We start from the raw sequence: 14,142 nt of genomic DNA on the forward strand, positions 1-14,142 counted from the left end.
CATTATAGCGACTAAACAATCATGAAAATACTGTTGTTTGCTGTTGTTTACTGTTTTTACGCAATGAATAGATGCGTGTTTGTTTCAGCGTGTGAGACCTGATGCTGCCTTAATGACGACCCTTCAAAGACAATTTTCTTCCGGCCATGAAACGGTCTGATCATTGGAATCAACGTGTGGCTAGGACTGTGGCGAGAATCTTTTGGTCCATGTTCAGAAGTGAATAGCCTATAACTGCTGCACTCAAGGGGATCTTTATCTTCTTTTTAAATAAGAGAGAAAAAATGAATGTAGACAGGATTGGGGGAAGGCTGCCATTTGTAAAGGATTTGTTGGACATCAAAAGAGGGGCATTCATTTGGAATATGCCTTGTAAATTCTGCTACAAAGCCATCCAGGCCAGGAGATTTCATTTTTTGTAGCTGCCTAATTGTCTCTTCTACTTCCGCCATTGTGGTTGGAGCTCCCAGTCTCTCAGTCAGTCAACATACACTTTGGGGTATGTATCTTCTCTAGAGGATTATGGCTATTCCAGACATTGGGCAAGTACTCTGAGGAGTAAAGATTTGAAAAAAATATTTTTAAAAGCTCATTTACCAATTTAGCATCAGAAACTATTGCTGACAATTGTGACCTTTTTCTGGGAATGAGCCTTGGAAAAGCTATGGTTCTGGCCTGATGGACAAGCAATTTGCCCTCCTCATCACCCATTTCAAAATAACTTTGCTTTGATTTTAACAATTGTGCTTCGACCTTGGTTGTTGACAAGAGGTCGAATTCGGCCTGGAGTTTAAACCGCTGAACGAAAAAAAGCAGGGTAGGAGTTGCAGACACACAATAGTTGGTCTGAGGCCAGACCACCTGGTGTATCTGCCTTTTTTAGTTGGGGGTTTGTCACGGCAGGTTGGATATTGTAAAGGTCTAGAGGAGGACCTGTCCAAAACGGGTCCTGAATGAGCTCCTATAATTGGATAGTGACTATCTACATCATAGAGGAAGGAGAGATTGTGGTAACAAATTTTATCATCCCAAGTAGGAGCGTAGCCACTGACTAGGATACTGCAATGTCGAACAGTCTACCAAAACCACTACAAAACACCCATTGGGGTCTTTGAGGATTTTGCGGTTCATAGTTTACTTTGTACCGTTCTACCCATTTCTACCCATTGTATTCCATCCGCAGAAGTCTTTCTGACCATGATTGTTTGAGGCGCCCCATGATTAAGTGTTTTTAAATTTCCTCTCGGCTTCAAATAAAGTGCCTCATTAAGGTTAATGTATTTGTAAGGATTCATCATGTTCCATGATTGGACTTGAAACGGAAATTAGGGTGTACAAAATCAACAGTAAGTAGAGCATCCGCCTCATGTACGAAGGCTCAGCAGTGGCCCGGGTTCGAATCCGACCTGTGGCTTTTCCCGCATGTCATTCCCATCTCTCTCTCCCGCATTCCTATCACTCTTCAGCTGTCTCTATCAAGATAAAAAGCTTAAAAAATGCCAAAAAAAAAACAAACAACAAAAAAAAATTAACAGTTTCCTGTCAAATTGTCTGTCTGTCAAAGTTTGGTAAACTTATAATGTTTATTTAATACATATAGGTGTTAGGGTTTTTATTTGGATTTGGGTTGAGCAGCTATACAAAACACACACATCTATAAGTCTTTCATTTGAAAAAAACATCCTGTGGATGTCGTCATGACAGCGGAAAATTGTGCAATAGTACTAGAATGTTACTATTCTAGTAGCGATGTCATAACAATCCACTTCGTCACAACAGAGTTATCGGACTCAAACCTCACACAAACTGGAGATTTGCTGAACTCGTAGTGAGACACACTTCTGCAGCTCAGATATTAAGGTAGAGGTTCTGATACTGAAGAGCAAAGATGAGTGACAATAGCTCAGTGTATAACGAACTCCGCGCCCTCAGCTTTGTGACGTGGTGATCAGGGTGGACAACCTTGAATTTCCTGCACATAAAGTGATCCTCTGTAACTGCAGCTCATACTTCAGGTGAGTTAATTTTGAGATGTTAATGCTGCAATAAGCAGAAAAACAGGAGAATGGTTAACAAACTGTAAAACACTAAACCCTTAAGTGGCATTAAAAAATCACATCCCATTCTGGGTGTTTCAATTTTCTGGTTTTCTTGATAGCTTCAGAGGCTGCCACACTATTAAAAACAGACTTGCCTGGTGTTAAATTTAAGCATTAAATTTAATTCTGGTTACTAAAACCGTCTTACATTTCTGGAACTGAAGTTGAGTTAAAATAAGTCAATGTGTGCAGCTTTTATTTCATGTGTATTCTTTTAGGTGTTTCATTTTACCTTTTCATATCTGTTCTGAAGTGTAATATAGGGATAAATCTGTTTCATTTTTGATGTGTGCAAATGAAGGACAAACATGGACCACTTTATTTTCAATCCTTTGTTTTTCCTCCTTCCTGGCCCACAGAGCCCTCTTTACCAACTGGTCAACCCCAGACTGCCAGGTCTTTGAAATTCCAATGTGTCATCTGCCATGATCAAGCTCATCATTGAGTTTGCCTACACTGGCTTTGTCCTGTAACACAAGAGAATGTGGAAGACTTTTTATAGCAGAGACCGGTTAAATATAAACAATTTTAAAAGCCTGCAGTGACTTCATAGAGGGGCACCTGGACACAAAGAACTGCATCGGTATCTGCTGGTTCACAGACACCTTTTACAACCCTGAACTGAAGGACAAGGCCCAACTCTTCATGATGAATCACTTTGAGGAGATTGCTGCTACCTCAGAAGAGTTCCTGCTGCTCTCTGCACAACAGCTTGCTAATATCATTGAGAATGACCAACTGAATGTGAAGGAGAGGAAGGTGTTTGAGGCCATCCTCCATTGGATCGCCCACGCACCCGAGGAACGCAGAGAATACATTGATCTGCTTTTGTCCAAAGTAAGTAAGGAATGAACTTAGCTGCCACTACATTAACTTTTGATTTACATACTGTATATAAACAGATAAATGATTTTAAAAAATATTACAGCATAATGTATTTTCAAATAATCTACATCATCTAAAAAAAATATTTTAGACTGTTCAAATATAAATAAATAAATCTAATATAATAATACTATATATACTATAATAATGATTTATTGGCCAAAATTATTTTTTAACATTAACAAAAGTTGTTAGTGCTCTTTAGTGGACAATATATGTATCTGCAACACTTATTACCTAATTTGGCATTTCTGCATTGTAATTTCAAGTTGCTTCAAGTCTGATGTATATGATAATGCAATATATCTGTGATAAGGTAAAACTGGTTGATTATATCAGGCATACTGAAGTATTGTTTGGGCTCTATTTTTGTCTAACTTCTGTGCTCATGTCTTGGTGTAGGTCAGGCTGGTTTGGATGAATCCACTCGACATCATAGAAAACGTAACTTACAATGAACTGGTGAGGTCAAGTAAAGAGTGTCGACCAATTCTCCACAGGGCCAGGAAGGCCATTCTTGGCACCCAAACAAATATGTTCTCTCAGTATACTTTCTGTAACCCTTTGACCCGTCCTCGACTGCCCACTGCCTTCCTATTGGCTGTTGGAGGCTGGACTAATGGACGTACCACCAATGAAATCGAGGCTTACGATATCCGTGCAGACTGCTGGTTCAGTGTAGCTGAAAATGACGAGGTTCCCAGGGCCTACCTTGGCACTGCTATCTTCAATGGATCAATGTACTGTATAGGTGGCTTTGATGGTGCTGAATATTTCAACACAGTGGACAAGTTTGACCTGGGGACAATCACTTGGCAGGAGGTGGCACCAATGCATTCAAGACGCTGCTATGTCAGCGTAACTGTGTTGGATGAGTTCATATACGCCCTAGGAGGTTATAATGGAGAAGATCGTCTCAAAACTGCTGAGCGCTATCAGCCCAGTACCAACCAGTGGACATTAATTGAGTCCATGAATGAGAAGAGGAGCGACGCCAGTTGCACAACCTTCCATGGCAGGGTGAGTGGTGCAAAAGAGCAGCCTCAGAATAATATTAAAAGACAGCTCTGTGTTAGGGTAGCGAGTGCACAGAGGTTTCCAGTTTGAATGTTAAATAAATCTAGAAACCACATATCAAACACTAGGTTAATGTTTTTGAATACTTGAATGAACTTGGAAAATATGACTTTTGAACTTTCCAGGTATACATTTGTGGAGGCTTCAGTGGAGATCAGTGCTTGAGAACAGCTGAATATTACAACCCACAGACAGACCAGTGGACAATGATTGCATCCATGAGCAGCAGGCGCAGTGGGATTGGGGTCATCACCTATGCAAACCATATCTTTGCAGTAAGTAGCTCGAACACTGCTGACACTCACATAACACAGACACACTGTGATGTTGTTAGTATAGGTTTGAAATAGGCTAAGATTTATTCATTTGATAAAATTCACCTTTCATTACAAGACAAATCAGCATCTGACAAGATCCATCCTTAAAAACCTTTACATTGAAGGCAGAAATGTACTCAGTACAGTACACTGTACACTGTAAAGTTAGCAGGAAGCTATTTTGATAATCTAGATAAAGTTGAAGTAATTTTTGAAGCAAATTCACTTGTTCTAGTTCCTCAAGTGTGTGTTTGTTTGTTTTTTATGTTTGGGTCGTTGTTTTAGTTTGTAATAAATTTAGCTTTAGGGAATTGTACTGGCCATTATTCGATATTTTCTGACATTATAGCAGACTAAAAAATCATGAAAATGCTGTTGTTTACTTAATGAAGCACCCTACAAAGGTGCTAAGTTTAATATGAGAAAGAGGAAAAGATGGGAAAATAATTCCTAACATTTCCGATATTACACTTTTTCTCTAATAGATTGGTGGTTTCTCTGGAATCAGTCGTCTGCCCACTGTGGAGGTCTACAACCCTTGCACTGGCACTTGGCACAAAATGCCCTCCATGCTGATGCCTCGTAGTAACTTTGGCATTGCAGTTATTGACGACCGCTTGTTTGTGGTCGGGGGATACCAAGGCTTCACCACCACCTCTGAAGTTGAGTGCTTTGATGTCGAAACTAATGAGTGGTCTACTATCTGTGACATGGAGATCTCACGCAGTGCCTGAGCTGTTGCATAGTGTCTGGACTCCCAAACTGGCCGAGTTTGCTGCCCCTCACTCTCACCTCGCAATGAGGAAGAGGAGGAGGTTGTAGTGGACTGATCAAGCTCCATATAGTTTTGTAAATAAATGTCTCTATGCATAAAATTATTGTTATTCTAGTACTTACAAAGATTTTAATTGGTGTGAAAGCTTGTTTTGAGATCACTAACAAGTTCCCATGACCTTTCAGCTCTTAAATAGTGAATAGTGAAGCAGTATTTCTGTTCTGACATAAACAGCTAATTATGTCCACTGCAGCCCACGACCATACATGATCAAGCCATATTTGATCTAGTTTTTGTTGCACCTTATGTCCAATCTACCTCATTTCCAGTCTGCTAAAAATACAAGATGAAAAACAAAAGGGAGGGAAAGACGCACCAGGCATCACCTGTCCTCAGAGTGATTTACTGACATTGACAGGGGTAAGATAGAGCACCCTGGGGGATTCTCAAACTAGCTGAATCTTTGGAGTAAGCAGACTCGGAGGACTGTGCAAACTTGGAAGTTTGTACATATGCGCATGAGTCTTTTGTGACTGTCCCCTGGGTGGTCCAGTAGGGGATCAGCTGCAATATGGGGTGTCAGGGGCTGAGGGAAGGCAAGATGTACATATACAAACCTCATTAGGAGCCTGACAAATTACTTTCTATTTATGTTTTACTTTACCATAAGTTAACCAAATTCATACAGATTTCTTAGGCAGGTAATCAATACTAAAATGTGTAAAAAACTACAATTTGCTGATACAATATATCTAATTGTAAATGTTGGCTGACCTGCTCCACTGAATTTGTGCATTTTTAGACTGTATCTTCTGCCATTTACCTGTGGTGAAGGGTTTGCATGTTCCAATGATCCTAGGAGCTATGTTTTCGGGGGCTTAATGCCCCAAGGCAATCAGGTGAGGATCCAGACAAAGCGCAGCTCATTATTCCTGATGAAATGTCAACAAAGGAGCAAGTTTCCCTTGCCCAGAGCGGGTCACCCGGCCCCCCCCTGGTGGGGTGGCTCATTGGCGATGCCTGGTGGTTGGGTCTTTAACCATGGGGCCCGGCTGGGCACAGCCGAAAATGTGACATGGGCCCCCCTTCCCATGGGCCATACCATGGGAGGGGTCTCAGGGGAAGTCGGAGAGAGATAGGCGTCAGTCGGAGGCGGGGACCCTGGCGGTTCGACCCCCAGCAGAAGCTGGTTCTGGGGATGTGGAATGTCACCTCTCTGGCGGGGAAGAAGCCTGAGCTGGTGTGCGAGGTTGAGAGGTACCGGCTAGATATAGTCGGGTTCGCCTCGACGCACAGCGTGGGCTCCGGAACCAATTTCCTTGAGAGGGGTTAGACACTGTACACCTCTGGAGTTGCCCCGGCGAGAGGCGCATAGCGGTGGTGGGAATGCTTGTTTCCCCCCGCTCGGCGCCTGTACGTTGGGGGTTACCCCGTGGACGAGAGGGAGCCTCCCTTCGCCTACGGGTGGGGGGGAGGTCCTGACTGTCGTCTGTGTCTATGCACCGAATGGCAGTTCAGAGTACCAACCTTTCGGGAGTCTTTAGAGGGGGTGCGGAGAGCGCTCCTCTGGGGACTCCCTTGTCCTCCGGGGACTTCAGTGCTCACGTGGGCAGTGACAGTGAGACTGAGGGTCGTGATTGGGAGGACGGCCCCCTGATCTTCTGTGTTCGTCATGGATTGTCCATAACGAACACCATGTTCAAGCATAAGGTTGTCCATATGTGTAGTTGGCACCAGGACGCCCTCGGCCACAGTTCAATGATCGACTTTGTGGTCGTGTTGTCGGACTTGCGGCCACATGTCTTGGACACTCAGGTGAATAGAGGGGTGGAGCTGTCAACTGATCACCACCTGGTGGTGAGTTGGCTCCAATGGTGGGGGAGGATGGCGGTCAGACCTGGCAGGCCAAATGTTTCGGTGCGGTTTGCTGGGAACGTCTGGCTGAATCTCCTGTCAGAAAGAGTTTCAACCCCACCTCCGGAGAGCTTCACTCATGTCCCGGGGGAGGCGGGGGACATTGAGTCCGAGTGGACCTTGTTCCGTTCCTCCATTGTCGAGGGGCTGACCGAGCTGTGGCCGTAAGGTGGTCGTGCCTGTCGCGGGCTCCGAACCACGGGTGGCACCAGTGGGTGAGGATGCCGAAGCGTGAAGAAGGAGCCTACAGAACCTTTTTGGCCTGTGGGTCCTGAGCAGCTGACGGGTATCGACATGCCAAGCGGAATGCGGCCTCGGCGGTTGCGGAGGCAAAAACCAGGCGTGGGAGGAGTTCGGTGAGGCCATGGAGGGCTTTCGACGGTTCGAGGAGGTTCTGGACCACCATCCGGCGGCTCAGGCGGGGGAAGCAGTGCACTGTCAACACGGTTCAGTGGGGACGGGGTGCTGCTGACCTCGACTGGGGACGTCTTGGGTTCGGTGGAGGGAATACTTCGAAGACCTCCTCAATCCCACCAGCAGGTCTTCCCTTTGGAGAGCAGAGTCTAGGGACCCCGTGGTGGTCTCTCTGCCCATTCTGGGGCTGAGGTGCTGAGGTAGTCAAAAAACTCTCTGTGGCAGGGCCCCGGGGTGGATGAGTCCGCCGGGAGTTCCTCAAGGCTTTGGATGTTGTGGGCTGTCGTTGGTTGAAACGTCTGTTCCCCTCTTCAAAAAGGAGGACCGGAGGGTGTGCTCCAACAATAGGGGATCACACTCCTCAGCCTCCCTGGGAAGGTCTTTCGGGGGTCCTGGAGAGGAGGGTCCGCAAGATGTCGAACCTTGGATCAGGAGGAGCAGTGTGGTTTTCGTCCTGGTCATGGAACTGTAGACCAGCTCTATACCCTAGCGCGGCCCTGGAGGGTGCATGGAGGTTCGCCCAACCAGTCTACATGTGCTTTGTGGACCTGGAGAAGGTGTCGACTGTGTCCTCGGGGACTCCTGGGGGGGTGCCGGGAGTATGGGGTTACCCATTAATACGGGCTATCCAGACCTGTACTCTCGGTCCAGAGCTTGGTCCGCATTGCGGGCTGTAAGCGGACCTGTTTCCCGTGGGAATTGGACTCCGTCAGGGCTGCCCTTTGTCACGGTTTTCTGTTCATAACCTTTATGAACAGAACTCTAGGCGCAGTGAGGGCATTGAGGGGCTGCGATTCGGTGGCTTCAGGATTGGGTCACTGACGATCTAGTCCTGTTGGCTTCATCAGAGCTCTCCTGGATGGTTTTGCAGCGAGTGCGAAGCGGCTGGGAGAGAATCAGCACCTCCAAACACCTGGTTCTCATCGACCGGGTGAAGTCGGGCGGGATGAGACGCTTCAGTGAAGGGTTTCTCGGGGTCTTGTTCACAGTGGGGAGGATGGACGGGAGATCACCGGTGGATCGGTGCGGCTTCTGCAGTGATGCGGACTCTGCAGGTCCGTCGTGGTGAAGAAGAGTTACCATCGATCTACTTTCTACCCTCACCTATGGTCCAGACTTTGGGTAGTGACCGAAAGAATGAGATCGCAATACAAGTGCCGAAATAGCTCCTCGCAGGGTGGCTGGGCTCTCCCTTAGAGATAGGGTGAGAAGCTCGCCATCCGCGAGGAGCTCAGAGTAGAACTGCTGCTCCTCCGCATCGAGAGGAACCAGTTAAGGTGGCTCGGGCATCTCGTGAGGATGCCTCCTGGACGTCTCCCTGGTGAGATGTTCCAGCACGACCCAGGACAGCTGGAGGGACTATGTCTCTCGGCTGGCCTATAACGCCTTGGGGTCCCCCTGGGAGAGCTAGAAAAGTGGCCGGGGAGAGGGGAGTCTGGGCTTCCCTGCTGAAGCTGCTGCCCCCGCGACCCGAATCCGGATAAGCGGGAGAAGACGGAACGGAACGGAATCTTCTATAATGATATAATAAACATGCACAATTCACACACCACATGTAAACACAACTTTGAGTCCTTGGCCTCACCATGTAGCTATACAGATACAACACAATAATATGTTGCTGGATAAGAGAACAATGTAGTTCTTACAGGTCAAACAAACTATCCAACTCCTCTCAGTCAGTCTCCGATTAGAACTTAATATATATCCTGTGTTTTCAGCAGAGGATTTGAATGAATGAATGATATGCTGTATTTTGTTTCAATATCACCTGCCCATAGTCACGTTCATGCAGGTAGTGTACTTGACACACCCATGTGAATACAAGCTAAAATGTGATAGTAAGGGGAGGTAAAATTAATTTAAACTCATTAAATCGTAAATCCAAATGGGAACTACAGGATGGAGAAGTGTGGATCGGAGTACCTTTACCACCGCTCTGGTTCTTCAACTGGCTGCATTCACTGATTCAACAACAAAAGTTACTGCCTACTGCATTTTAACGGCGTTATACTGGTGGTACTGGAGAAGCAGATGGTAAATAGTTCTTGTAAAAAGTTTGAGAACACTGTTTTAAACTCTATGACTGAGCAAAATCAAAGAAAACACAAATCACCAAATCAGTCGTCTTCTGATGTGAAGAATACAAAAATCATTTGCACAGCTGTCCATTACAAAACTGCTCGCAACAAAAAAAAAAAAAGTGCAATACTTGTAGTCACTTTTACCCTGTCCAAACTTTTTACAATCAGTATTTCAATTGAATATAGTTGTCACACCACACCAAGTTATATACATTTAACATTTCATATATCATACCTATTTTTAGTATGTTTTATATTTTTGCATTTTATATTTCTTCTTTACCTATATAATTTTTTAGTATATTTTACTTTATTATATTATTTTATTTCTATCTGTTACACACAATAAACCGAACTGACCGTTCCTCTGTCCAACACATTCATTGCATTGTTGACCCTGTGTTAACCTGCATATAATAAAATACCTGAAGCTTAAGCTTAAAGTTGCATTTTAAATTGACCACGTAAGTTTCCCAGGACAAATTTTCTCACCAAAATTGAACGGCTCTTAAGGATAACATCCCAGGACTGATTCAGGAAAATCATCATTATGTCTCCTGCTGTACAGTCCTAGTGCTAAACAGGCTCTAATTCTGTCACCTAAGAGTAACTGACCCTAAAATAATAGTGTCATTGATATTACAGTAGCTGCTCATCAGAAAGCTGTGATCACCAGGAATTATATAGACACTAACAAATGATGAGATGATGATATTTGTCCTTGCAGGTACACAACCCACCAAACAATAAACAGCAACCAAGCCTCAAAATCATAATTTAATATAATGTATATATTATGTAATGCAATGATTGTTTTCCAATGTGGCCATCTGTACACATGTAAATCAAAAATCAAAGCTGAAGTCACACACACAGGAAGTCAGACTTCTGTACAGGTCATCCCTTCACAACAACCTTGATGAAGCTCTTGATGTCATTCAGTTTGTCGCTGTCAAAGTTCACCAGCAGCTTGCTGGAGCCAACACGGGTGGGAATGAACTCAATGCTGGCTTTGGCTTCTTGTTTGCGGCCCACAGTTCCGATCCTGCAAGAATCAGATACACAATATACAATGAGCATCATCAGCCAAAAGAGAGGATTTTCTGTTTTTGCTGTATTCTCTATACTTATGTACGGGGAGGCAAAGGTGATTTGGGCATTTGAGTTTCGGTTTTTCTTTGTTTGCAGCTACACATCATAATATACCATCCATTCTCTGCTTATCCACTTATCCGGGTCAGTCACAGTGGCAGGGGTCTAGCAGGGCATTCCAGTCGCCTTTTCCCCTGCAACAAATTCCAGCTCCTCCTGGGGGATCCTAAGTTTTTCTGGCAAGGTGGGCCATGTAGTCCCTCAGCGAGTTCTGCATCTGGTCCCCCTAGTTGGATGTGCAAAGGAAGGCACCAGGGGTCATCCTTATCAGATCGGCGAACCACCTCAGCTGGCTCTTTTGGATGCCAAAAGATGGCTACTCCGTAGCATCCTGAAGTCCGATGAACCAGTAGAACCACTTCATCTAAAAAAGGCAGGGCGGTAATCCCTGAACCGACCACCCTCCTCACCCTGGCTGAGCCTTGAGATTCCATCCATGAAATCACCTGGCTGAACACCATGGTGTCTGTGAATATCCCACACCCCCGCCTGGTGTGTTCACCGTTGGCAACTCTGGAAAAAGTATAGTCAGTGATATGCATGGTAGTGACCCATCTATATCTAGCTGGTAACGCTCTAATTCCCCACACAGCTGCTGGTTCCTTTTTCTGCCCAGCAAAGTTCCACACTACTAGGACCAGTCGGTGATGCTGGGAAAAAGCCACCCAGGCCTCCACCTTTGCCTGCTGCCTGAGCTGAGCAAAGTACTCAACCCCTATGCCCTCCCCATGGGTTATGGGCTCATGGGCCATCACATTCAATTGTTGTACATTAAACACAAGTAAAACCATCACAAAAAACAATAGAAAAAGAAGAAAAAAATAATGATGTACAATCCACTTCTAACAGTCAGAATAAAGTGTGACATATTCTGTGTTATGGGTTTGCCTTCCAGTGAGCTGATCCCCTCTATGGTGAAGCTGCAGTCCCCTAGCATCTCTGCAAGGGGTTCAACATGGTGCAGCTGCTGTCAAGACTTGTTCACCATGGCTTCTCCCACCAACTGCAGAGAGGTTAAACAGGTTAGGACAGGTGGTATAATCTTGTAAAAATGTCAATAATGTCATCATGTACAAAGGAAATGTTAAAATGATCAAATATGCAAAAGACACTTCCCCAGGTGCACAAGAGGGCTCAACATTACCATCCCTATAATAAGGCAACTTATCAACCTACCACAGTGTCAGTTGACCAATCAATACAAAATAAACTAATTATCACAAATTTCTTTTGGGTAACTGTGTGTGTTCTGAGTATTCAATGTCGTCCAAAAAATCCATCATCCATACCTTGATCTCAATATCTGGCTCGTCTAGCACAATAGTCTCTTAGCTTATAGTAATCCTCTTTGTCGATGGCGGTGGCTGTCACCAGATCAGCCTGTCAGAGGTGATCACTGATCCATAAGCTTATACTCCAGTCTTAGGGACAGGTGCTTTTCTGAAAAAACACACATTTGTACATATTATTAAATTATTCAATTTCAGGATGAGAAATGAGATTTTTCATAGAGGTACCTTAAAGATATTAAATGAAGCATAGCTCAGATTACTGTGGTGTGTGCTAAAGGAGCTAACCTTCACCAAGGGCACCTCCATTTTGTCTGAAGTAAATCCACAGCTAGCTCCTCGTTTTTCCATGTAGTCAACAGCTCTGGCAAAGAACAAAGGGATGCAGTTTCCTGTTTCCATGTAGTTGTTAGTCAGGATAGCAGGACACCTCAAAGTCCGAGCCCACGAGCATGTTTTAAGCCAGTTTGATCTAAAAAATGAGAAATTACAATTGTTGTTTTTGTTATTTTTGATGCAGTTTCAGTTTGACTATCAAATATATTTTCTGTTTGTGTACAGATAAGGTGACTTGGCAATGCAGTGGACACCCCCCACAGTCCTGGAGCTGAGAATACTCTGTATTGTTTACTGATTTTGACACTTGTTGATATTTTAATATTCAAATTGGTTGGTGGTTATTAACATTTCTTCTTTTGCTGACAAACTCGGAACAATATGTATTCTTACTTTAACAACTTAACTGAGAGTTATCAGAGTTTATGTCCTTTCCATAGCACATCTTTAATGTTGAACAGTAACAACCTGACAGGGACCCCGGCTCTTCTCCGTGCTTCGTGAGCATGTTTTTTGGTGTTTTTAGCCTTCTCATACACCTTCCTCTCCTCCTCTGAGCCTGAAAACCATTCAGAATCACAGGTTAAGTTTGTGTAAGCTCCGCTGTCAAATACAGCCAGTCTCTATTCAAAACTATCTTTCATTTGAGGGCCTTGAGGTCATCTGTGTCTATATTTTACAGTCTAATTGGGTGCATGTTGGTACTGGTGTCTCGTTATTATAGTAGAAGAAGCATAATGTAGTACCTGCCACACTGACAGACAGGTATTTTTTAAATGGGACTATTTTGGTTTTGGAGTCATGGTATTGTGTGTGGTGTTGTGTTGTCGGGTGTGGTAGTGACTCTGCAGTACCTTCTGGGTACTTGTACTCGTGTTGATGTACGTCGCTCATCTGAACCCACAGCTTTGGTGCTGATGCTTTTTTCCAATAGGGACTCGAGTTGATCCACGGATTATTATTTTTTTCCCAGTTTGACCAGCGTACTCGATTCGATACATGTTGCATTAATCTGTCCCATACAAGACATAAGGTGACATGAAATAATACTGATTATACAAGACATTGCAGCAACAGTGCTATGAAAACAGACATGACAAACAGCAGAGAGAGTTTATTCTTATATACACTTCCTTCAGTACGCACAATCATATCTCTTTAAAAATAACGCATGTGTCAGAACACAAACTGCCATCAGCCTCTGTTGATGGTGGTGAGCTATGATGTGAGTTTTTGTTAAATGTTAACACTAAAAGGTTAAGGAATAACTCACCTCGCAAAAACAAAGGGAGCATCGTATCTTGGTCAGCTCCCCTTCCTAATGGCCCTGCAGTGGGACTTGGTCCACAACGAAACACCATGACAGCATCACAAAATCCAGAGATGAGGATTCCATTTCCGTGTCTGTCCAAAAACCTGTGACTAGTGTCACTAACCTGTTATGCATGGAAGTTCAACTAACCCCAGGGGGTACCTGCCAAAGGATTAAGCTCAATGGAATGATGAAATTAAGTCAGTAATGTGTTTGATTAGTTTGTCATTGCTCTCTAAATGTCTCCCAAAGAAGCATTGAAAAAATCAGTTTACGTCAGTTACACAGTCTTACACTTAGGTGTTGCTCTTGGAGTACAAAACTTTTTGAGTAGTTGGGGAAAAGTTTAAAATCAAAGTTTATCCGCGCTTTTCTCCTGTGGTGTTGGGTCCACTGGTTTGCCCACCCATCAAATTCCTGGCTCTCAAAATCAGGACGGTCATTCCACTTTCCACCCAAACATGGAAGTTCCGGTAAAATTAGACTAC

General features: G+C 44.2%; 1 protein-coding gene across 1 annotated transcript; it reads left to right on the forward strand.

Moving 5' to 3' along the window:
- Window positions 1–1,917: 1,917 nt before the first annotated feature.
- LOC104926443 (kelch-like protein 10) lies at window positions 1,918–5,180 on the forward strand (the record flags this gene model as incomplete). Its single annotated transcript, XM_027288559.1, is given in 8 exon segments — window positions 1,918–2,015; window positions 2,459–2,508; window positions 2,511–2,619; window positions 2,621–2,936; window positions 3,387–4,004; window positions 4,187–4,336; window positions 4,864–5,104; window positions 5,107–5,180. Coding segments are annotated over 8 exon segments (1,656 nt in total), but the record flags the coding sequence as incomplete, so codon positions are not given.
- Window positions 5,181–14,142: the final 8,962 nt, after the last annotated feature.

This window comes from Larimichthys crocea, chromosome XV, assembly GCF_000972845.2.
Source record: "Larimichthys crocea isolate SSNF chromosome XV, L_crocea_2.0, whole genome shotgun sequence".
NCBI classification, from domain to species: domain Eukaryota; kingdom Metazoa; phylum Chordata; class Actinopteri; family Sciaenidae; genus Larimichthys; species Larimichthys crocea.